This window comes from Myotis myotis, unplaced genomic scaffold, assembly GCF_014108235.1.
Source record: "Myotis myotis isolate mMyoMyo1 unplaced genomic scaffold, mMyoMyo1.p scaffold_m19_p_10, whole genome shotgun sequence".
In the NCBI taxonomy this organism is placed as follows: Eukaryota; Metazoa; Chordata; class Mammalia; order Chiroptera; family Vespertilionidae; genus Myotis; species Myotis myotis.
In genome coordinates, this window is record NW_023416314.1 from 12,021,238 (window position 1) to 12,046,135 (window position 24,898).

Below are 24,898 nucleotides of genomic sequence, written 5' to 3' on the forward strand. Positions count from 1 at the left end.
TACAGGAGGGCACCCAACCAACTGAGCCAACACTGGCCAGGCAAGGACCTTATGTATTATGCAAAAGGTTTCAGAGAGAAACTTGTGAGTTTTAAATAGGAAACGTTCACGAATAGATTTATGTTATAGGGTCACTCTGGCAGTAGTATAGAAAATGAACTAAAAAAGAAAGAAAACTAGAAATAGCAATTCTAGATAGATATTAGACTAGAAGGCCGATGGACGAAATTCGTTTAAGAATAGGCCTTTGCAGCCCCGGTTGCCTTGGCCCTTGCAGCCCTGGCTTCGTCCAGAAGGTCATTCCACTCTTCAGCTATTTGGTCGATTTGCATACTATGCTTTCATTATTATAGATGGCTCTAAATATTCCAGGTAAGAGACAATGAGGATCTTAAGATTCAGTAAAGGGAATTTACATAGATATGAAGAATAAAGGAGCAATCAATGGTGATATTAACCAAGGGAGGAAAAGTACGCAGAAGAGGTCTTTGAGGAAGAAGAGGTGAGACTTGGATAGGCAGAGTGTGAAAGTCTCCAGTTATAGAAAGTTAGAGAGGGAGGAACGTCGTATAGTGGTGGTTCCAGAAGCCATCAACAGTTGGAAGTAAAGAATGGAAAATGTCCAATGCATATAGCAATATTAGGTCACTGGTGACCTCATTTTAAACAGTTTTAGTGGAAACATGAGAAAAGACAGTAACATGGATAAAGAACTGAGAGATAAGAGGGACTGAGGATAAAGGGTTGGCAGGTTGGACAAACCTAAGGAACTTTACAGCCAGAGAGGGAAGGAGCCCCAAAACAAAAGTTGAATATATATATTAGACTAGAGGCCCAGTGCACGAAATTTGTGCACGGGTAGGGTCCCTAGTAGCTGCTGGCTGCTGGCCAGGAACTCCCTTCCCTGGCTGCTGGCTGGGGCCTTCCTTCGTTCCGTGCCGTCCCTGGTGGTCAGCACACATCATAGCGAGTGGTCGAATTCCCAAGGGGACACTTTGCATATTAGGCTTTTATATATAACCTAGGGCATAAGTAGATTGCATTAACCTTATAAAGGAGATAATTATTCCTCTAAGAGAGAAAGGAAAAATGATTTTGGAAGTAGAACAGGTACATATTGAAATGGAGTTTACTACTGATAAGTGGGGAAACTAAGTGGCATTAAAGCGCCAGTGCCACTTCTAAAGCAATGCTCAGAAGCCCCGGTGTGAGCGCAGAGATCACTGGTTGGTTAGATCCAGGTCTGGGGGTACCAAGTGGGTATGGTAGAAGAATGTAGATATGAAGGTTTTTAATTGTACTGAGAAAAATGACTGATGTGGTAGGGTGTAACCCGAATAGTGAAGAAAAACTAGAATGGAACTGAGTGTTCAGGTAAAAGGTGAGGATTCAAACACCAGGAGCTATCACTGGTGGAAGAGAGAGTCAGTGGATATATGGAAATGACAGAAGTTATTGGTCTTTAAAAATTAGTGAAAAATTAAAGATGAAGCTATGGGAAAGGATGAGTGAAGACTCAGAAATGGAAAAAATCAGAATTCTGAGGGTTAGGTTGTTTGGCAGGTTATCTACATGGGCATGTTGTTACCATAAAGATGGAAAAGTTTTAGGTACAGAAGTCTGAGAACTAGGTGCAATATTCATCAAGGCCCTGGACGAAAGTCTGGTTGTTACTTTGTATATGGCATCTTTTGTTGAAAAAATTGTAATTTTGTATTCAGCTCCATCACACTTTTCCATGTATAAATTATGCATTTTTTCATTTTTAAAAAGCAATTCCTTTATCCCAGCATCATTAAGATATTCTCTTACATTTTCTTTTATGCTTAATTGTTTTGCTTTTCACTTTTAGGTCTTTAATCATCTTGGGTTTCACCTTTGTATAAGATATAAGGGAGGGTTCTAATTGTTTCCTGTAATATACATAATAGCCAATAAATTTCATTTATTAAACAATCCATCCTTTCCCCTCAGACTTCTGATGTTACCTTGATCACATACAAGTTCCTATACATACGGAGTCTCTCTTAAATTCTATTTTGTTCCATTTATCTTTTTGTTTAAATTGTTGCAAAAACTTAAGCAAAGAATGGATGATCACCTGTTAGGAATGGTATAAGTGCTCAAAAAGAAAATACTGTGGTGTTGTTGCAAACAAATGAATATATAAACATAAAGTTGACATTAATGAACTTAAAAATGTACCTGTACAAGGTTTATTTCTTAGTCCCTGAGTTTTCTGAGACTTTGGAGGCACAGGGAATTGAGGGATACTTCTATTGCATAAAGGTGCTGCCAAAGGCATATGAAGGACCTATAAAAGAAGCCATTAGTTATAAACTATGTTTGAAAAAACATCACCGCACCACTTTTTGTTAAAAAATCTTACCTGCTGAGGAGGAGCAGAAAATGTATTTGCATTCTGACCAACCACAGATACAGGTATCATTCCTACCATTCCTTGGAGTACAGGCTGGACTGGAGAAGCAATTATGATGGCAGATCCTAAAAAAAAACCAAAATTCAATAAAATAAGATTCTGTCTCATGAACGAACATAAGACACCAAAATAATTACTAATTTGAAACAAACTCTCTAAAATTATAATCCCCTTTCCTTACAATTTACTTTTCTTTTTATGAAATTAATTTAGGAACTGATAAATTAAGAAAATGTGAATTTGAATATTATAGTGATGGCATTTAGTCAAGGTGAATATCATAAGCAAGCATAAGACTCTACAGCCAAGATGTCATATTATATTTATATCTTGATTCTTCTAGAAAGAATAGTAAAATTGATTAGAAAATTGGTGGTGAAGGTTTCAAGTCTGAATCTTGTACCAGATTATTAGGGTTCCAATTGAATATTAATATTCCAACACTTGCTCACAACCCCAACCTATTATCTCAATGGTACTGGTCAAAAACGGTCCAGTCTAAATTATGGGAGGAAACACAATGCTTACATGGTCCTTCGAAGTCAACAATAGAGTCTGTGGCTATCATAATTTAGCCCTGCCCGGTAAATGAACCTTTTCCTTACACACGTTCACTAACTGCTCCTCAGGATGATCTCACTTTCATGAATATCTACTTCAGCAACTCAATTGTCTACCTACATTTGTGCTACTTAAGATTCCTTCCTTCCTTTTACTCCAAATACTACCTTATTTCTCTAAGTTTCATCTCAAGTTCCATTCTCTACCTTTATTTTATTTTAAATAGCACTTCATACCAAGTCATCAGGCTTGGTACTTAATTGTTGGTATTTAATCAAATGTTATTGTATGCCTATAAATGTAAAAGAGGGGGGAAAAGTGGGAACCAATAATTAAGGACATGTAGATGAATGTGTCATAAGTTCTATCTTGAAGGAACATACATAAAAAAATATGACAGGCATGTCAATCAAGAACTACAGATAAAATAGCATGTACTAACTGCCACAAGTCCTCTATAAACAAAGAAGTCTAAAGACAGGGATAAATTCTGGAAGGTGGAAGACAGTGAGAAATTACGAAGGGCTTTATGGAGGGAGAAATTCAGGTTGTGTCTTAAAAGTTTCTCCAAATAGATAATAAATTCCTTGAAAATTAAGACTATAATAGATCTATTTTTTAAAAATTCGCAGAACAATGGATTTTAGTAGGTATATAGCTATTTGGTAAATGAATCTTTCTTTTTTCTCTTTTGTAGTTTAGCACATGGATTGGGAAGTAGTTGTAAAAAACAAAAGGAAAAACTGTAAACCATCAAATTCCATAGCTTAGAAAATAAAAAAGTTTAAATTAGCTAAAGAGGAGGTATAATCACACACTTCAGAATCTCTTCTCATACTACCTATCTATGACTTATTACCGGTTAGTCAGTAATTGTATACACAAGAGAAATTAGATCCTACGCCACAGAAGTAAACTTCAGTATGTTCTTAAAGTTACCTTGTGAAAAGTTGGGTGACACAGCTTGGTTGACAGCAAATACACTGTTTGACCTTGGTGGTGTCTGTAATTGGGACGGTGAAGGTTGGGCAGTCATAGGTGCAGAATTTCCAGGCAACACCACAACACTGGATTGACTTACAGTTGTTCCCAAAGCTGTTGGATCAGTCATGCAGGTAGCTATCAGAATGTTATTTGAACTGCCAAAAGTTGTGCTTGTAGCTGGCATCAATTGTATAAACCCCCCATCCTTGGAAGCACACGGTGTAACATTGGCTGAAAAAGCAATGCTGTCTTCACTCTGAGTGTTGTTTACTGCAGAGTCTCCAGGTTTAAGCACTAAAAGGCTCTGTTCCATTGAGGCTGAATTCCCTGTTCCTTCAGCAGATGTGATAGTACCTGCAGTTTCTTCTGAAGGCAGGCATTTAGCTAATTCTGCATTTTTGGCAGGTGATTTAGCAGAAGACAAAATTATAGTTGGCACATTTTCTCCACTGATACTAGAAACAGCAGTGTTAAGTTCAGTCTCCGAGGAAACAAAGGAATCATCACTAATGATAATTTTGAGAGAGACAATATTTGACGCATCTATCTCTGCTGAGTTGTTGCTAGCAGGTTTATCACTAGTATTTTGGGACTCAGGGCGAGAGTCTACCACTGAAGAGCACACAGGTTTTGAAGGAAGAGAATGTCTTTCTTCTACAAGATTACCTTCTGGAGGTGTCAATGCAACTTCCCCACAGTTTTCATTTTCACCTAATGAGAGAAAAACACTATTTCCATCTTCTTTTGCAGAAGATGAAGGTTCTTGTGAATCCAAAGCAACTTTCTCAGACTTGGAGGGCTGATTTTCATGTCCTGTATGATCTAACTCAATACATGATGAATCATTAGATGGTTGTTTAATTGAAGATATTGAATCTCCAAGACCAATTTCTTCTTGTTCAGATACATTTAAAACTGAACTTTCAACAGACACAGATATACTTTGAAGTGAAGAATTATCTTGGCACTCTGAAAGTTGTGATGTAACTGGTAATACAGCATCAATTTCAATTTTACTCTGATGAATTTCTCTAGACTCCGGTGCTTTGGAACCATGGAAATTAGTTTTCAGTCTTCCTACATCTTTAGAATTTTCACAAAATTGGCTTTTTTTAGATGGCTTTCCAGTTAATGGTATATCTTGGGATAAAAGTTGAGAACTTTTCCCAGAGAGAGTTAAGTTTTCGTTTTTAGTTTCACCACCAAGGGAAACAAATGAAGTTACTGGTGTATCAGACTGATCTACTTGTAATCGAGATTCATTCGGCACATTTGGAGACAAAGAGTTCTTTTCAACTTCCATAGCCATGTCAGTTTCAGTGAACATTTGATTGGTGTATAATTCACCACAATGCTGATTACATTTGGCATCAGAATTTACTCTTTGGTTAAAGTCATTTAAATTAGGCACAGACTCAAAGGTAATATCAAGGTTACACTTCTGTTCAGTAGGTACACCTGTTTTGAAGGTTTTTTTCTGGATGCTAGAACCTATCTGGGAAAAATGTCCCTGGGTTTCCTGTCTAAGCTCATCATGGTTGCTGCCATTCTTCAAAGCATTTGATGTGTCTTCATTTTGATAAGATGTACAAAGTGAGGGTTGACCAGATTGATCATCTGCAAAATATTAGCACAGTAGAAAGATATGGTATGTACAGCTTTTGAGGTAGTCATCTTTACATAAAACCTATTAAGCCAAGGAAGTCACCATACATTGACATACCAGTAAGCAGAAGTCTGATGTATCAAAAGTACTTAAAGGTACTTTTCTTATTATAGATGCCTTTTAAACAAGTGTCAAATTGTTTTCAACCTTCTCGGGAAATAGATGACACAATGAAGGATAAAGTATACAGGTTTAAGAACATCAAATATTTACCAGCATATAAAAAAAAAAGAGGTCCAAACACGCAGTTTTTTTCAAGACACTTGAGTTTTTAATTTCTACCATTTCTACTGACCTTATCTGATATATATATATATTTTTAAATATACTTTATTGATTTTTTACAGAGAGGAAAGGAGAGGGATAGAGAGTTAGAAATATCGATGAGAGAGAAACATCGATCAGCTGCCTCCTGCACACCCCCTACCAGGGATGTGCCTGCAACCAAGGTACATGCCCTTGACCGGAATCAAACCTGGAACCTTTTAGTCTGCAGGCCGACATTCTATCCACTGAGCCAAAATGGTTAGGGCTGATATATTCATAAAAGTGAAATGGGGCCACGTACATTTCACATGATCAACATATGATGTTCTTGTATATTGTTTGATATTCAACACACATTTACTGAAGATCAACCATATGATTGGTACTGGGAAACAAAGATGAATGACCTTGGAGAAATCAGTATAGTACGGAAAGCAGATACAGATCAGAAAGCCGTAATAAAACATGATAAAAACTGTGAAAGTATAGGAACAAAAGGCATCTCTTTTTGCTAGGGATGTGAACAAGTGTTACAAAGGAGGTATTATATCTTGAAAAATGTAGTGTGACAGTTGGAATAAGAGGAAATGATACTTCAGAAAATAGCAGAGTACTGAAAAACTGCATATGGTATTCACAGGTTAGGACAGAAAACAGTAACAATTAACAATATAAAAAATACAGGAAATGTTAATCAACAATCATGTAATTCTGTTAATGTGACACTGGTAAAATAATATTTGGTACAGAAAACATTTGAATGCTTATTGTGGGGAAATTAGTGGAGATTGCAGTCAGGCCAAATAAATTCACTAGTCAAGTTTCAATGAAGCGGGAAGACCATCTTGAGAAAATAAATTTCAAACCTCATTTTGTGCATGGTAGAGCTTAATTGAAGCACGATGTTTCACACATACTATGTAGTGAGAAAGGTATACCCCACCATAATTCAGGCAAAGAAGAAATGGAGGACTGGACTTGGGTGTAGGCAGAGGACTCAAAGTAGAAATGTAGGTTAAGGTTCTCCAAAATTGATTTTTGTAAGACATGATGCAAAACTAGGAAACCATCAGGGTTTTTAGGGGTGATAATATTTAAGAACACATGAGCAGAAATGATTACTTTGGCACAGCTTGTTGTAGACAGAAATGAATACACGTGGTACTAAAGAGGTCTAGAGTTTAGCAAGAAGTATGAGATGCCAGGATAATGTGAGAGAAACCAGGATAATGGTTATCTTTGAGGAACAGGGATGGAAAAAATATTGATTGGGTAGCAATATGAAGAGAGGTTTTGGTGGTGCTGTGGTGTTTTATTTTTGACATGAGAGATGGTTATATAGTATTTGCTGGACTGTAATTCAATGAGCTATATTCATTTTTTACTGTGCAGTTCTGTACATGTGTTGTATTTCACCAAAGTACACTTTGAAGAAAACTGGCAAATATTTAAAAGATCTAAAATGAACATATTTACTATCTTCCCTCATTTAATAAGTAGTTATTGTGGGGGCAATTATGTGCCATATTGGTACTCCATGGGAGGCAGAAATACATACAAAGAATTGAGTTAGACACAGAGAAATATTACCTCAAACCTCATAAATCCTTAATTCAAGAAATAACATATAATTTCCTCTAAGTAAGGGAGCTATAAATACTGAGCAGTCAGCTAAATTTGCTTACTAGCCTGAATGATTAATACCACACACCAACCTTATATATTAGAGATGTGAATTTGTGGCTCAAAAAAATTATGTCAAATGTTATAGATTTTTGTTGAATTGGTCAATACTACTAATACCAATTTGTGCATGTCAAGAATCTATTGTATCATGGGAGAGTAAGTACTAAAAATTCATCTTTTAATCAAAGTACTAAAGCCTGGGGAATAATTTTCTTTTTATATTTTTTATAACGAAGAGAGAATACTAGAAATACAAAAATGACCTACGTTGTAATTTGAACTTCCAAATTAGACAAGGGTTTTTGCTTTTGAAATTTTGAGACTGACATTTAGGGTTTGGATTGATGATATTAACAAAGTCAAATTCTTACCAGATTCTTCTGTTTTAAAAGAACCTTTAACTGTTAGATTAGTTTCATCTGCTAAGACTACATTGGGATTGGTTTCCATATGCTGACTGGAAATGCCTTGTGATAAATTTTTATTATTCTTTGTTTTACCTGTTAAAAAGGGAACAGGGAAACAATCGGTTACATGACTAAAATAAAAATAAGCATCAATTAATGAAGCTTGACAGTGGTCAAGCAAATGTTAGACACTGGTTTTAATTATGGTATTTTGGATGTTTTTAATATATTGCTTTATATATGACTGACAGGTACAAAGATTTTTCCACCAGACAGGTAGTTCTTAAACTTTAGCCTAGGATCACCTGGGAAAGGGGGCCACAATTTTGCATTTTTAACATATTCTCATATAATGCTGATATTGCTGGTTGAGAGACTACACTGAGAATTACTGACTAGGCCATAAGGTTGAGGGAAATAGCCAACTTTTTGTATTCCTTCTGTATTATCCAACTGTGTTTGGTATAATGTATGTATAGTAGCAGACTTCAACACATTTGTGCTGCCTGGCAAAAATGTCCACAAAAAAACTCCTAAACTTTAAAAACACTGTTCTGCATTTTTTCAGCTTAGCTAAAGTTTCTTTAAGAAAAAAAACAAAACAAAAACTCCTTTCATATCCGTATAATGTTTAATGAAAATAGGAACTTTTTTCAGATGCTCTGGGAAATGTTGCTTCACTTTGGTTAAGTTTCCAAAGAAACGAAGATACTTTTTTCTTCTAATTGCCTTGAAAGAAACGGTCTTCTTACCATAGTCAAAGAGATCAAAGAGTGCCTGAAATGCTGGATCTGATTCTGTCTGTTCCAGTATATCCTGTATAGCTTCTTCAGACATATGGATTTCACTCTACCAAAAACAAAAAACAAATCCCCATTGAATATAGTTTAATACTAGCAAAATAAGATATTTTCAAACATTAAATAAACATAGGAACTATACACAAATATAAATACAAAATAAAATCAAGCTATAACTTGATATATAATCCTATATAATAAAGAGCTAATTATGCAAATGCACGTAATGCCCTTGCGTGGGGGGAACCTGAGGCCGCGTCCCCCATGCCTGGCCAGGGGACCTGAGGATGCACCCCTTGCCCTGCAGGGCTTGACAGGGTTGGGGCCAGCTGAGTCTGGGTCTCGTGCGATTTCGAGGTGCATGTGGGTGGGCAGGGACTTGACTCTGGGTCCCATGGTGTACCCCAGACTCTGACAGGAGGGAGATTTTCATATACATTTTACTAATTTTCTTTCATTTCTGACATTTCTATTATAGGGAAAGGGCAAATAGCAATATTAAAATATTTCCTCTAATTACCTTTTAATATGCACAAATTTCATGCACCGGCCCACTAGTATTGTATAAGTTTAAAGTGTACAGCATAATTACATGACTTAATACATACAATGTAAAATGATTCCACAATAAGTTAACATCCACCATCTTATATAGACTAAACTAAATAAAAAAATATTATTACAGTGATTTGTAAAGCCTAAGATATCTCGCTACCTCCAGGTCTGGAAAATATTTTTTAAATTCCTACTTCACCTATTTGTATAACTAGCTGTTCATGCCTTAGTGAATTTGATGCATATACTATTCAGTTGGGATATTATGTCTTGTTGTTCTTTTATTATTATCTTATTTATTTTTTTAATTGATTTCAGAGAGGGAGAGGGAGAGAGATAGAAACATCAATGATGAGAGAGAATCATTGACAGGCTGCCTCCTGTATGTCCCCTGCCCATAACCTGGGCATGTGTCCTTGACTGAAGACTGACACTCTATCCATTGAGTCAAACCAGTGAGGGCGTCTTGCAGTTCTTTGAAAAAGCTACTTAAACCTGGATATTTAACTTCTGACAGATACTGCACAGCATTATAAACAACCAATAGCAGAGGGTTGTATCATCACTTTAATATAACCTCTCACAGTATCTAACAGAGTGCCTTGATTACAGTAACCACCTGATTTTAGATGTTTGTGGAGAAAATATAAGGAAGGACTTTGAGATTATAAAAATTTAGAATACATAATATGTATCTGTTAACCATTAAGATAGAAGAGGCTGTAAAAAGCAATAATGATAGATAATGTAAAGGTTGCTTTATAAAAGCTTATCCTGTTTTGTTAAATTTACTGAATTTCACCATGGGAGAATATAGATGTATTTTTGTGTATGATTAAAAAAATTATTCTAAAGGAACTGACAAAAAGAAAAAAAATTCAATGGTTTTTACCAGAATTCATTATCTGAAAGAAAACCCACTGTAATGAATTCATTTTGTGGGCATGGCAACAAACATGATTACACTGTCTGACGGTACAAGTGAAAGGATGTGCTAGTTACAATCTCAGCTGCTCTTCAAAAAGGCTATTGACTCACGGACGAATCTTAAAATATACGCCGTTGACTTATTCCCTCACCAGCTCACACTCTCACCCTCACTGAAGAGCAAGCGACTGTTACCCCCGTCTTCCTTTTCTTAGCAGGAGGTCTCACAAAATTACTCACTTAGTTAGTCCCGTTCATTATATGTTGTTAAATATCACTTGAATCCCTTTTATCTTTTTGAAAAATTTTTATAGTTTATAGCAGTGCAGGGAAAATTAATGTGTTACACACTGCACAGCACTGCTGCTTATTGCACACAAACATACCCACTCATGAATCTTTGAGTATTAAATACTTTGAAATACATGACTGATTGTTACATGGACATTGGAAGTGCTTTACTGATATCTGGAAGAGTTGGTTAAAGATATTCGATGGGTTTTATTATTTTTACCATTTAAATAAGGCAATTTTAATATATGTAAATCAAACCATCATGCTATATGCCTTACATTTATACAGTAATGTATGTCAATTGTTTTTCAATAAAACTGGAAAAAATAGTTAAGTATCACTCAACAATGGGATATGTTCTGAGAAATGCATCATTGGTGGATTCTGTCATTGTGTGAACATTATACACTAGCACTTGCTGCCTCCCACAATCAAAATTACAACTAAAATACACAACAGCCATCATTCAGAACTGCCTGAAATCCAACTGAGAAGATGTAGACTACTGTAGCCAGGGTACATGTTATAGCTTATTGCTCCGAGGCTACAAACCTGTACAGCATGTCATGATACTGAATACTGTAGGCAATTTTAACACAAACACATAAGTACTTGTGTATCTAAATATATCTAAACATAGGAAAGGTTCTGTAAGAATATGGTCTAAAAGGTTAAAAATGGTATACCTATACATAGCACTCGGTATGAATAGAGCTTGCAACACTGGTAGTTGCTCTGGATGAATCAGTGAGTGAATGTGAAGGCCTAATACATTCTTTACACTACTACAGACTTTATAAATATTGTCCCACAAGCCCTTCTCATGCTTCCTCCCAACAGAGTAAGCAACAGAACATCGAAGCTGCCAATGCTGCTCTATGAACAGGGATGTGGGCGAGACTAATTGGAAATATAGCTGGGTAAGGCATAAATCACTCTAAGAGTGACTGTCAGGAGGAAGTGACAGGTGGCCTGAGAATCAGCAGGAATAGACAGAAATCAAGATGGAAAGATACAGGAACATCGGGGATAGTCAGGATGATGTGGTTTGGGCTATTGCATATTGGACCAGTGTTTAGATTAAGGAACTTTGGGGGAGCTATAAAAAAATGAGGGCTCCCCAGCCGGCATGGCTCAGTGATTGTGAGTCGACCTATGAACTGGGAGGTCACATTTCAATTCCCGGTTGGGGCACATGCCTGGGTTGTGGGCTCGATCCCCAGTGTGGGTTGTGCAGGAGGCAGCTAATCAATGACTCTCTCTCATCACTGATGTTTCTATCTTTCTCTTCTTTTCTCTCTGAAATCAATAAAAAAATATTTTTTAAAAATGAGGATGTTTAACATGGAAATGGTGTAACACTAAGAACTCAATATTTTGACTTTGGAAATTTGTTTTTCATTCCACTGGCACAAAGGTCTCCTTCAGGCATTGAACTCATGAAAGAAATAAAACTTTTCTATGCTTCACAGCATTCCAACCTGAAAATATTCCCAAAGTACAGGGTCAGGCTGGCTCCACACCACCACAGAAAGCTTTTATTAAAGCGGCAGTGTCACTCAATAATTGCTAAGGTAGCTCCTGTAGACCTGTGTCCTTGTACAGGGCTATAGGTCCGCAACAAAGAACTTACAACAATGTCCTCTGGCTAGATCTGGGAGGGCTGTAGCGCCCTCCGAATATGTGGCACTGAGGACAGGCTCCTCTGTACTGAAACAGGTCAGCAGCAGACTGACGGGGATGAAACCTGTGCACTCAAAACTGAGGTGCTGTGAGTGAAAAGGAATCTGCAGATTGCCAAGTTCCACAGAACTTTGCTTCTGTAAGAAAAAAAAAATTCCTCCTGAATCACATATCTTCCCATTTTTACAGAAAATTCAGTTCCACTAGTAATCTTATTATGGAACCACCTTCGTATATTTGGTCCATCACTGACCAAAACATTATGTGGCACATGACTATAATGCAATTTTAATGATTATCTGAAAACTCACTAACAAAATTTTAGGAACAGATTACATTCCGATAATAAAGAAAATTTATATCTTAATTATTTTAAATAATTATATATCTAATCTGTTGGCAATGGTTTTGGAATAAAACCAAAATATCATCTTTTTATACATATATAATTTTTTACTGATTTCAAAGAGAAGGGAGAGGGAGAGAGTTAGAAACATCAATGATGAGAGAGAATCATTGACGGGCTGCCTCCTGCATGCCCCCCCGACACCCCATAGGGGATCGAGCCCACAACCAGTCATGTGCCCTTGACCAGAATCAAACCTGGGATCCTTCAGTCCGTAGGCTAACACTCTAGCCACTGTGTCAAACCGGCTAGGGCCAAAATACCATTGTTTTTAACTATGAATAAATGTACTGCACACAAAGCCACCTTTACCCATACCTGAAGTCCCAGGAGTTCATCAATTGAAGTTTCTGGTTCGGTAGGGTTGCTATCTGTTTGCTTAGGTGCTTGAGCAATATTGTTGTCACTGTAATGCAGAAAGGAAAATTTTAGTATAGTTCCTAATTAGGCAAAAACAATTAGGCATTTTAAACACACATAGCTTACCTAGTCAAAAACTTATTAATGTTCTCTGCAAGCTTTTCTTGAAGAGATTTGTTGCTTAATATTTTTTCTCGTGCATTTTCAATAACCAGTTGCTGGAAAGGAAAGCCAGTATTAGCAGAAGGACAGATAGAATATGATGTTATTTATGAAAAAACAAAACAAAACCAATTAATGGAAGCTGGATAGTTTTAATAAATCTAGGTGGAAAATTAGAAGTCATGGTGGCTCCCTCCAAATTAATACCCGAATACTACATTTTATACTTTATAAGTGTTCAAAGATCCTTCACCAACTCCTTCTGCAGCGATTACAAAATACAGTTAAAAATTCTAGTTTTTCATACAAGATTTTTAATAATCTGACTCCAATAAAATGCTCTATTATGATAGGTAACTCAATAACATTGTATTTACTGTTTCTTAAACATACAGCTGTTACTTCCTTGGTGCATTTGCATAAGTATCTATTCTGAAGGAGCTGTCTCTTACTGTTAAACTTCACCACTCTCTAGCCCAAGCAATTCAACTACACAGTCTTTGTAAATATATCAATATTTTAAAACTCAGGAATATCTTCAATGGCAAAGTTTGGGAAAGTCACTTACTTTTTCTACTGCAAATGCATTTGGATCCTGGAAATTCCATATTGTTGACTGAGGTCCAGACAAAGTGATATTTTTCCTTTGAGATTCACTGAAACACATTTTAAAAGCTAGTCTTTCAAGCAGTATGATTAAAAGATTCAATGATAATTATATACACACTAGAGGCCTGGTGCACAAAAATTTGTGCACTCGGGGGGAGGGGGGTCCCTCAGCCCGGCCTGTGCCCTCTCGCAGTCTGGGACCCCTCGGGAGATAACGACCTTCTGGCTTAGGTCTGCTCCCGGGTGGCAGAGGGCAGGCCCAATCCCTAGGTGCAGCCCCTGGTCGGGCTCAGAGCAGGGCCGATTGGGAAGTTGGGGCGCCGCCCCGTCATGCACAGAGCAGGGTGGATTGGGAGGTTGCGATGCCACCCTCAGTCACGCTCAAGGTAGGGCCGATTGGGGGGTTGGGGCACTGCCCCGTCACACTCACGGCAGGGTCGATGGGGAGGTTGCAGCGCCACCCCGTCACGCACAGAGCAGGGCCAATCAGGGGGTTGGGGCGCTGCCCCGTCACGCACAGAGCAGGGCCCATCAGGGGGGTTGGGGCCCCATACCCTGTCACGCACAGAGCAGGGCCAATCAGGGGGTTGGGGCTCCTTCTCCTGTTACGAACAGAGCAGGGCGGATAGGGAGGTTGTGGCTCCGCCCCGTCACACACAGAGCCGCAGGGCGATCAGGGGGTTTGGGCGCTGCCCCCTGTCACACTGATCCTGGTGCCGGGAGGCATATTACCCTTTTACTATATAGGATAGAGGCCTGGTGCATGGGTGGGGGCCGGCTGGTTTGCCCTGAAGGGTGTCCTGGATCAGGGTGGGGGTCCCTATTGGGGTGCCTGGCCAGCCTGGGTGAGGGGATGATGGCTGTTTGCAGCTGGTCACACACCTTTCAGGTTCGGGGTCCCCACTGGGGTGCCTGGCTAGTCTGGGTGAGGGGCTGAGGGCTGTTTTCAGGCTGGCAGGTGACTGAAGCTCCCAACTGCTCCTTTTTTTATTTTATTTTATTTTATTCTGGGCCAGCTTTAGCTCTGGCTCCAGCTCTGAGGCCTCTGCTGCTGAAAGCAGGTATCTGGTTTGTTTGGGTTCTATAATCGAAACACTGTATCAACTCCCGCTCTGAGATCCCGGCTGGCTGAAAGCAGGTTTCTGGGGTTTTGTTTAGCTTCTATATTTGTAACAATGTTTCAAACTGCAAGCTCAGACGCTGGCAAGGCAGGCGGGGAACGTTGGAGTACTCCGTCACGGAGCAAGCAAGCCTCATGTTAGCTTCAAGCTGCCTGGCTGCTGGCCGCCATCTTGGCTGGCAGTTAATTTGCATATTGCCCTGATTAGCCAATGGGAAGGGTAGTGGACGTACGGCTAATTACCATGTTTCTCTTTTATTAGATAGGATAGTATGTACATTATAAAAATAGACATACATCTTAACATCATGATAAAAGAGATATTGTCTTGATTTGTGGTAGGAACAAAGAGCAGTAGAGTGGAAAAGAATTATAGTCTTGAATTAAAAACACACACATGAATTTGAAGTCTAGCATTACCACTTATTAGCTATGTGGTCTATAAAAAGGTAGGTTATTACCATCTGATTCACTTTATAATGGGTAAGACCAACTGCATTATTGGGTTTATGAAAGAATTGAATGAAATAAAGTATATGACTTTATATATAGGTCAAGGTTCCTATAAATGTTAGATATTATTATAGTTGTTTTTCTATTTTATATGGTTACGTGAGAAAGCTTGTCATAAAGAAAGCTGAGGTTAGCCTTGAATGAGAGAAAATGACACTAAAAACTCTAACTAAAATACTCATGACATGGCAAGGGAGACATCAGGAAAAAAACACTCCCATTTTAAACTAATATCACTCTTTTCTGAATATCCTTCAAACAAAGACATATGGGTTAAGAAGGAGAGAAGAAACTTTTCTCAGACTGTCTCTGAAAAGATCACCTACTAGCTATTGATTTAGGACTTAAATATGTGTTTGTATACCTTAAAACATGCCAGTATTACTTATATTCATTTAAAAAACATTTATTTAAAAAACCCCGACATAACGGCAATTTTAAGAAATACTTTTCTGTATCACTACAGAAAAAACGTATTTCCAATGGAAGTGATATGCCATTATTATTAAGACTATAGAGGCCCAGTGCACGAAGTCATGCATGGGTGGGGTCCCTCTGGGTGGCCTGTGGGGATTGGGTTTTGGAAATAGGCTCAAAACCCGCAATCCAACACTACTGCATCTGCTGCTCCCGCTCATCCCAGCCCCAATGCGCCTGCAGCGGACTCGCGCCCAGTCAGTCCTGATTGGGAGAGGCTCATGCTGCTGCAGCTGCACTTGCCAGCCGTGAGCCCTGCATCTGGTGCCTGTGGAATCGGGCTGAAACTAGCTCTCTGACATGTCCTGAGGGGTCCCAGATTGCAAGAGGGCACAGGCCAGGCTGAAGGACCCCACGGGTGCAGGATCGGGCTGCAGAGGGACCACGGGAGGGCTCCAGGGTGTGTCTGGCCCAGACTCGCTAGTTCCGATCTGGACCAGCTGGCCGGGGAGGGACATGGGAGGTTGGCCAGCCAGGAAGGGACCGCAGGTGGGCTCCAGGGCATGTCTGGCTCATCTTGCTCAGTCCTGATGGCCAGACCCCAGCAGCAAGCTAACCTACTGGTTGGAGCATCTGCCCCCTGGTCAGTGCACATCATAGTGAGCGGTTGAGCAGCCTTAGCATATCATTAGCATATTATGTTTTGATTGGTTGAACAGTTGACCAGTCACTGGATGACCGGACACTTAGCATATTAGGTTTTTATTATATAGGATGCCACCTGATTTCAGGGAGGTTACAATATGAAAAAAACATGTTTTGAAATAGATATAATAGTAAATAGTTCCAAGAACTTAATCCAATCTTGTTATTATATTTCTGATGTAAACTTGTCCTTTTATTTTTATTTTTATATATATTTTTTTAAATATATATTTTATTGATTTTTTACAGAGAGGAAGGGAGAGGGATAGAGAGTTAGAAACATCGATGAGAGAGAAACAGCTGCCCCCTGCATACTCCCCACTGGGAATGTGCCCGCAACCAAGGTACATGCCCTTGACCGGAATCGAACCTAGGACCCTTGAGTCCGCAAGCCGACGCTCTATCCGTTGAGCCAAACCGGTCAGGGCTAAACTTGTCCTTTTAAAAAGCATTTACCTTTTGCGTCTACCAGGAGACATTAAACTGGCATGAGTTTTCTTCTCCTGAGGACCAGGAATGATATTTAAAGTTTCTCCAGCTGTATTTCAAGAAAACAAAAAAATGAAATTGATTAGTTTTCTAAACTTGAATCAATGGAATAAGTAGCATTCCAGAAATTTTATACATAATTCAGTTAGTATACTGAGTATCTACTATGCATAAGGCACTGTAGAAGATATTAGGATGAATAAAATATAGTACCCAAGGCTTAAGGTTTTGCAATAAAACACAAAGTACAGTATAATCTCAAGAAAGAATAGCATGGCAGAATGAAAACTATAAAAGGTATAAACTAAGTGTATAATACAGCGTATACATGCTAAGTGCTTTTACCCAGAGGTATAAAAGAAGTTGGAGAAAAGATGGAAATGAGAAAGAATGTAATGGATGGCAATGAATTTTAGCTGCACAGAAGAGAAAGACGACTGGTCTAGAAACAGAAAGCTGGCACCTCAATTCTAATCCCAACTCTGTTATTAACTAGCTTTTGCTCCTTAATATCGTGTGTTTCAAGGTTTCAAGTATACAACAAGCAAGATGTACCCAGATAATTTCCAAGTTTATCACTAGCTTTAAGATTCAGCCAGGAGTATACAGGATTTTCAGTATGTAGAGATGGAGGTGAATTGGAAAACACTCCTCATTCCAGAAGGGCAGGCCAGCATCAACAAAAATATAAGGCAGTGGAGAAATATGACGTGTATTCCTTTTAGAACAGACATAAGAATCCTGAATTAAAATATCTCGTAGATTTAATAATATACTATTTCATGGCAAATTTATCGAAAGTCTTTCTTGCCTTTTTTGGGGGGCTATTTATTTTACACTATGAGTATAAAGACAATAATATATCATCTCACTTACACAATTTGATTAACAACGAAATTTATGAGCATACAATTTAAACTTACTGGTCACAGTGTCTTGAGATTGTGAATGGTTAACCACTACAAAATTTGACCTCAAAGGAACTGAAGTTTGGCTAGTTGGCCGAGTAACTTGTGGAGCTGTCAAGGGAGCAGTAGTAAACTGTCCTGAGAGGTACGGTAAAGTCAGCACCTCTGAACTGATGGGAGCTGCTTGAGATGCAAGCCTTCTCTGCCGTTTGATTTCCGCAATTCCACTTCTCGTTCGGGCTGAAACAAAGGAGAGTTTAAAAAATTGACTCAATGTCAGGTTAGTGTGGGAATTTTAAGAAATCTACATGACCCATAGACTACTATTTAATATATTAGAATATTAAATCTATTGAAAAATAGCCGTTAAAAATATCAACTAAGTTTATGAGACGTCATAAGAAACTGAAGTAAATTACAACTATAATCTAAGAGTATATTTCTTCTGTTATAGGTCATACTAATACCACCTCCAAAAATCAGAAAACAAACTTATGAAATCAGAATGAAAAGATGTAAATACACGTAAGAGCCAATGAGAAAAACTGGGAGTACAGTGCTTAAATGCATAGTTTTACAATAAATGAAGATGTTATTTCCTACTATGAGAATAACTATACTTAGAAAAGCAGTAGTTTAAACAAAAATGTATACTTAGCACACATGTGGTATTAATTAAAATGTTCTTCTGACAGAGTTTAAAATAATTCTGAACATTATTTTGATTTAAAGTTGAATACCAACCTCTCTGATTGGCAGCAAACCCTGGGGAACCTTGCATGTTCCTAACAAATAAAACAAAGTAGTTAGACATTACGAAACTTCTCTTACCAAGTTACACTCTGATTTAGCTGCAGTCAGACTTGAAGGAAATTATGAGTTAAAAGGCAATAGATCAAAAATAAAATAAAATAAAAGGCAATAGATCTTTTTCAGACAAAAAAGACAAGCACATTTTGCTTGTCTGGGGGCGTGCTGGCCTGCAAACTGCCAGTGGACCCTTGCCCAAGCCGGCTCTGCCCCCCAGCGGGGACCCCCACCCTGAGGGGGGCGTGGATGGCCTGTAAACTGTCTAAGCCCCTTGCCCAGGCTAGCCATCACCCCCCCCAGTGGGGACCCCCACTGCAATTGGGGGCGTGGCTGGCCTGCAAACCGCCCATAGCCCCTCCCTTGCCCAGGGGAGAGTCAAAGCTTATTTGTTTTAGCAGAAAAATAGTGGCAAATAAACACTCAAACACAAATAATTTTAATAATCAAGTTTCTATCTAATGTAATATGCACTAGAAAGCCTTGACATTCCATTAAGAGTACAATTTGACTTTAGGAACTCAATATATTTAAGAAAGCCATATATATAAAATTTTACAATTTCCAATTATCTATACAGGCAGTCCTCGGGTTACGTCGGACTCGACGTACGTTGTTTTGTGGTTACGTCGCCATCTCCCATTTACAGTATTTATAAAAAAAAAAAAAAAAGTTCCATCATTTCGACATATGTACATATGTGCTTTATGTTTTTTATTATTTATGTACCACAAGTAAAGGTCAGGAATTGTTATCTTTCTTTTAAATTATTTTTACTGTTTCATTTCATTACTGCTGTGTATGTGCTCCATGTGAGTGATATAGGTGGGTTCTGACTTACGGCGAAAATCAAATCATAGGAACGGATCTCCGACGTAACCGAGGACCTACTGTACTAATAAAAGGATAATATGCTAATTAGACCAGATAGACTGGACATCTTCCGGATGTCCTTCCTGACAAAGCTGGGGGCGTGGGGCCTGCAAACTGCCAGCGGCCCCTCGCCCAAGCCGGCTCCGCCCCCCAGCGAGGACCCCCACCCTGAGGGGGGCGTGGATGGCCTGTAAACTGTCTAAGCCCCTCGCCCAGGCTAGCCATCACCCCCAGTGGGGACCCCCACTGCAATTGGGGGTGTGGCTGGCCTGCAAACCGCCCATAGTCCCTCGCCCAGGCCGGCCATGCCCCCAGCAGGGGACTCCTAACCTGATTGGTGGTGGGGCCGGCCAGGAAACCCTGCAGCCCCTCGCCCTGCTGGCCCCACCCATGCACCACGTCTCTATCCTATATAATAAAAGGGTAATATGCAAATTGACCCTAACTGCAGAATGGCCAGAACAACCGCTGGACCAGTCATTATGAGGCACACTGACCACCTCGGTCCCTTCCCCTGGCCATCAGGCACCGATCACCTAATGGTGAATGGGGAACCAGAGGTGGGTGGCGGTGGGGGGCAGGGCCAGCTGTGGGTAGCTGAGGAATATGGCCCTGATTGCAGACCAGGCCCAGGGACCGTACACACGCACGAATTTTGTGCACCAGGCCTCTAGTCTATAATAATAAAAGTGTAATATGCAAATCGACTGAATAGCAGAACAGTCTGGATGACCACACTATGACACGCAATGGCACCAGGCCAGCCAAGGCAGGTGTGATGCGATTGGTCGGGGGGGCCTGCCATCACCCCATGATTGCCCCGCAGAGGGAAGCCCAGGCCACTGATGCTGTGGTGGGTGTGTGGGGCCAGCCGGCGATCGCCCCACAAAGGGAGGCCCAGGCCAGCCAAGTGATCGTACCCCATGCCTGTCGCCTGCAGAGAGGGAGGTGACCGATGGTGGGGGAGGAGGGGCAACGCCACACAGATGGCAAGCAGTGGCAGCAGTGGGGGCGGGGCCAGCTGCCGGCAGCTGGAGGAAGGAAAGTCCCGATAGGCCCTGATCGCCGGTCAGGCCTAGGGACCCTAGCCGCGGGGTCCCGGATTGCTAGGGCTCAGGCCGGGCTGAGGAACCCCGACCCCTGGGGCATAAATTTCATGCACTGGGCCTCTACTCTCTTATAACTATAGAGGTGCCTTCCTAGAGAAATTCGGACTTCACATATGACTCCAGACATAAATCCTTCAGAATACCAAAGCTGATTTCAAAGGACACCCTGCTTTTATCAAATTTATGACTATGAAATTATTTCATCCAACCTCTAAAAAAATAAAGCAGACACATATAAGAAAATTCAGAATACAAGCTGATTCTCCTTTTATTATGATTTGGAGTTAAACAATCAGACACTGTACCACTGTCCTAGAATTCTGTCAAATAAGTCGCTACCAAAAAGAGCCACTTACTGAATCAAATACGTAGTTTTATTTACACAAACCAATCTTGGGAATACCTGGCAAAGGGCCTTTCCTTCATATGTAACACCCAGTCAATAAAATATCTCAATAACTTCTAAGTATTTATAGGTGTTAATTAAATTGTGAATATCTTTGAAGTTTACTGGCAAAGGAAGAAAATATAAGAATCAAGAAAGAGAATAAAGGTAAGACTAGCAAATAATATGTGTTACAGTTAGATATAAAACATTTGGAGTAGTTTAGCAGTTTAAACTGAGGAAGGAAAATGAGGCCCCCGCTGAATTTAAGCAGGCTATTCATCTGTAGCTCTGGGAGAAAGGGTAAGAAAGTAAGGTTTTCATACTAGAGTCAATAAGAGATTTTATAAAATTAAAATCAATGGGGTTGTCATTCCAAGAACTTGACCTAGGTAGAAGATAATTAGTACTATGTGAAAATCTCAAAACAGAAGATTTCAGAAGTATTATTACTCAAGTTGTTGCCTTATGAGGGAAAATGGATGGGCATGGATTCCACACATCAATGCTCTGCAAATGTAATGGAAATGCAACTGCATAAGGGAATTCACAGAGGACTGGGATTAGAAGATTTGTATTGACACTAGAGTGGGATCAGATCCATATTCTGACCAGAGATCTGCCTATAAATTGCTATGGGAACTTGGAAGTGTTCATTAAACTTCTCTAAGTCTCAATTTCCTCTTTTCTAAGGATTTTATTGAAGTATGAAATTATTTCAAGTTATTCCAATCAAAGACACAGAAATAGCAATAACCTCTAGAGTAATTTCAAAATTAGATCAATGTTATATAAATGTACCAGATGGGTTATAAGAAGATTTAAAAAACTCAGTGATTCTTATATGTTTGCATCCCAAAATCATTATGAAACAGGAATTTTGGGGAGGGTGTGTGTGAAAAAGACAGGTTTTAGGAAATTTTAGAAATTTTGGAAATTAAGGGGACCATGGAGGAAGCAAAGGACTGCAGAGTAGCAGAAGGTATATTTCCATAGAATAGGGAAGCTGAAAAGCTGCAACAGATAACTTTCCATAGAATGAGGGAGCTGGGAACAGCAAAAGCTCTATATCAGGGGTCCTCAAACTACGGCCCATGGGCCACATGCAGCCCGCCAAAAACATTTATCTGGCCCATCGGGTGTTTTTGCCGCTGCTGCCTGTTGCTTAGCAGCTGACTAGTTTTTTTTTTTTTTAGACTGAAGAATCTCAGGGAAGCTCGGTGAGGGTGGGTGGGGTTGGGAGAGATTAACTGGGGAACTTTTTTTTTTTTAATTAAATCTTTATTGTTCAGATTATTACAGTTGTTCCTCTTTTTTCCCCCCATAACTCCCCTCCTCCCAGTTCCTGCCCCACCCTCTGACCTCACTCCCCACCCACTGTCCTCATCCATAGGTGCACGATTTTTGTCCAGTCTCTTCCCGCACCTCCCACACCCCTTTCCCCCCCAAGAATAGTCAGTCCATTCCCTTTCTATGTCCCTGATTCTATTATGATCACTAGATTATTTATTCACTTGATTCTTAGATTCACTTGTTGATAGATGCATGTTTGTTGTTCATAATTTGTATCTTTACCTTTTTCTTCTTCTTCCTCTTCTTAAAGGATACCTTTCAGCATTTCATATAATACTGGTTTGGTGGTGATGAACTCCTTTAGCTTTTCCTTATCTGTGAAGCTCTTTATCTGGCCTACAGTTCTGAATGATAGCTTTGCTGGATAAAGTAATCTTGGTTGTAGGTTCTTGGTATTCATCACTTTGAATATTTCTTGCCACTCCCTTCTGGCCTGCAAAGTTTCTGTTGAGAAATCAGCTGACAGTCGTATGGGTATTCCCTTGTAGGTAACTGAGTTTCTTTCTCTTGCTGCTTTTAAGATTCTCTCTTTGTCTTTTGCTCTTGGCATTTTAATTATGATATGTCTTGGGTGGTCCTCTTTGGATTCCTTTTGTTTGGGGTTCTCTGCGCTTCCTGGACCTGTAAGTCTATTTCTTTCACCAGGTGGGGGAAGTTTTCTGTCATTATTTCTTCAAATAGGTTTTCAATATCTTGCTGTCTCTCATCTTCTGGCACCCCTATAATTCTGATGTTGGTACGCATGAAGCTGTCCCAGAGGCTCCTTACACTATCTTCGTATTCTTTTTTCATTTTGCTTTTCCAGTTGGGTGTTTTTTGCTTCTTCGCATTTCAAATCATTGACTTGATTCTTGCGCTCCTCTGGTCTGCTGTTGGGTGTCTGTATAATATTCTTTATTTCAGTCAGTGTATGCTTAATTTCTAGTTGGTTCTTTATCACAACATCGAGGGTCTCATTAGATTTCTTGAGGATCTCACTACATTTATTGGCGGCTTCTAGACAGTTCTTGAGAGACCTTAAAAGTGTGGTTTTGAGCTCTATATCTTCCATTTCTGACATTTGCGTCCTGTTTCTTTGTCTCCGCAGTTTTTTATCTTTTCTTGGTGCTCCCCGAAGTGGTCTTTGTGCGCAGTCTTGTTGTAGTTAAGCCTTGATTGTTGTCGGTAATACCGGGGGTGATTTGACCTCCAGGCTAACTGGCTATGAGAGTCCGCTGTGTCTCTAGTGTTTTTTTAAACTATACTCCGGCCCTCCAATGGTCTGAGGGACAGTAAACTGGCCCCCTGTTTAAAAAGTTTGAGGACCCCTGGCTATATTTACAAAATAAAGAGAAGGAAGCCCTTCACCCAGAAGAAGAAAGCCCAAAGGAAACAGGAAAACAGTAAGGAAGGATAGAGGGGGTGGGTGAGGGGGGTGGGCAGGGGAGAACTTCACATGTCCCATGTGAGGTTCCACCTCTGAGATTAGGAGTTACTATAATAACCAGTCTAAGGGAATAGTGACCAATCAGAGGGGATACCAAGGCACCATATATAAGCCATAGGGAAAAGGAAATCAGTGGGACCCTTTCCCCCTCTCCAGGTGGGAGTCCATTCTGTGGGACTCTTTCCCTCTCCCCACATGGGAGTCTGTACTTATTCTTCAATAAATCTCCACCTTTGCTTACTACTTTCTGTCCATGGATTCATTCTTCGACTCTGGCAGACGAAGAACCCGGTTCCAGTCCAAAAATTCCGTTTCAATTATATATATTCTGATAAGCTTATTACATAAGATTTTCATTACCTGATCTGAGAAAGTGTGTGGTCTAACTTCTTCCACAGAGATGACATAATTGCTGGGACGTGACTTGATGTTTCTAAATCATAAGAGAAAAAGTTTCTTTAAAAATCCCAGTTGGAAAAAATATAGCATTTAATTTGACTATACAGAGAAAATGAATAAAAAGAAGTTAAACTTTTATTTCAGCTGTTGACATTATACTGGGAACTGAAACTATAATGAGATGGCTTTCTTTTTCCTTAAGCCATTGAATATCAGATGCAAATTGAGTGAAAATGGACATTTGTGAAATCTCTGAAGCTTAATTTCAGAGATTATCAATTTTATATCTTCTTTGAATTAAAGACAACCATTTTTTGGGGCCTTAACCGGTTTGGCTCAGTGGATAGAGCGTTGGCCTGCAGACTGAAGAGTCCCAGGTTCGATTCCGGTCAAGGGCATGTACCTTGGTTGCATGCACATCCCCAGTAGGGAGTGTGCAGGAGGCAGCTGATCGATGTTTCTCTCTCATCGATGTTTCTAACTCTCTATCCCTCTTCCTTCCTCTCTGTAAAAAATCAATAAAATATATTTAAAAAAAATAAAGACAACTATTTTTTTAATCTTTATTGTTGAGAGAATTATAGATG

At 39.5% G+C, this 24,898-nt stretch overlaps 1 protein-coding gene across 2 annotated transcripts in view; it reads right to left on the bottom strand.

Annotated features, from left to right (window-relative positions):
- The window catches only part of LOC118664418 (protein NPAT), a 62,660-nt gene that overhangs the window by 8,876 nt on the left and 28,886 nt on the right, over positions 1-24,898 (bottom strand). The window contains exons 4-15 of one of the 2 annotated variants that reach the window (XM_036324509.1): positions 24,273-24,345; positions 18,704-18,744; positions 17,975-18,199; positions 17,019-17,100; positions 13,767-13,854; positions 13,163-13,254; positions 12,995-13,082; positions 8,764-8,860; positions 7,976-8,104; positions 3,941-5,602; positions 2,390-2,505; positions 2,206-2,314 (exon numbers count right to left, since the gene is read on the bottom strand). In XM_036324509.1, coding sequence (XP_036180402.1) covers positions 2,206-2,314; positions 2,390-2,505; positions 3,941-5,602; positions 7,976-8,104; positions 8,764-8,860; positions 12,995-13,082; positions 13,163-13,254; positions 13,767-13,854; positions 17,019-17,100; positions 17,975-18,199; positions 18,704-18,744; positions 24,273-24,345 — 2,802 coding nt within the window. The remainder of the gene's footprint in view (positions 1-2,205; positions 2,315-2,389; positions 2,506-3,940; positions 5,603-7,975; positions 8,105-8,763; positions 8,861-12,994; positions 13,083-13,162; positions 13,255-13,766; positions 13,855-17,018; positions 17,101-17,974; positions 18,200-18,703; positions 18,745-24,272; positions 24,346-24,898) is intronic. The other variant, XM_036324510.1, reaches the window with a different exon arrangement.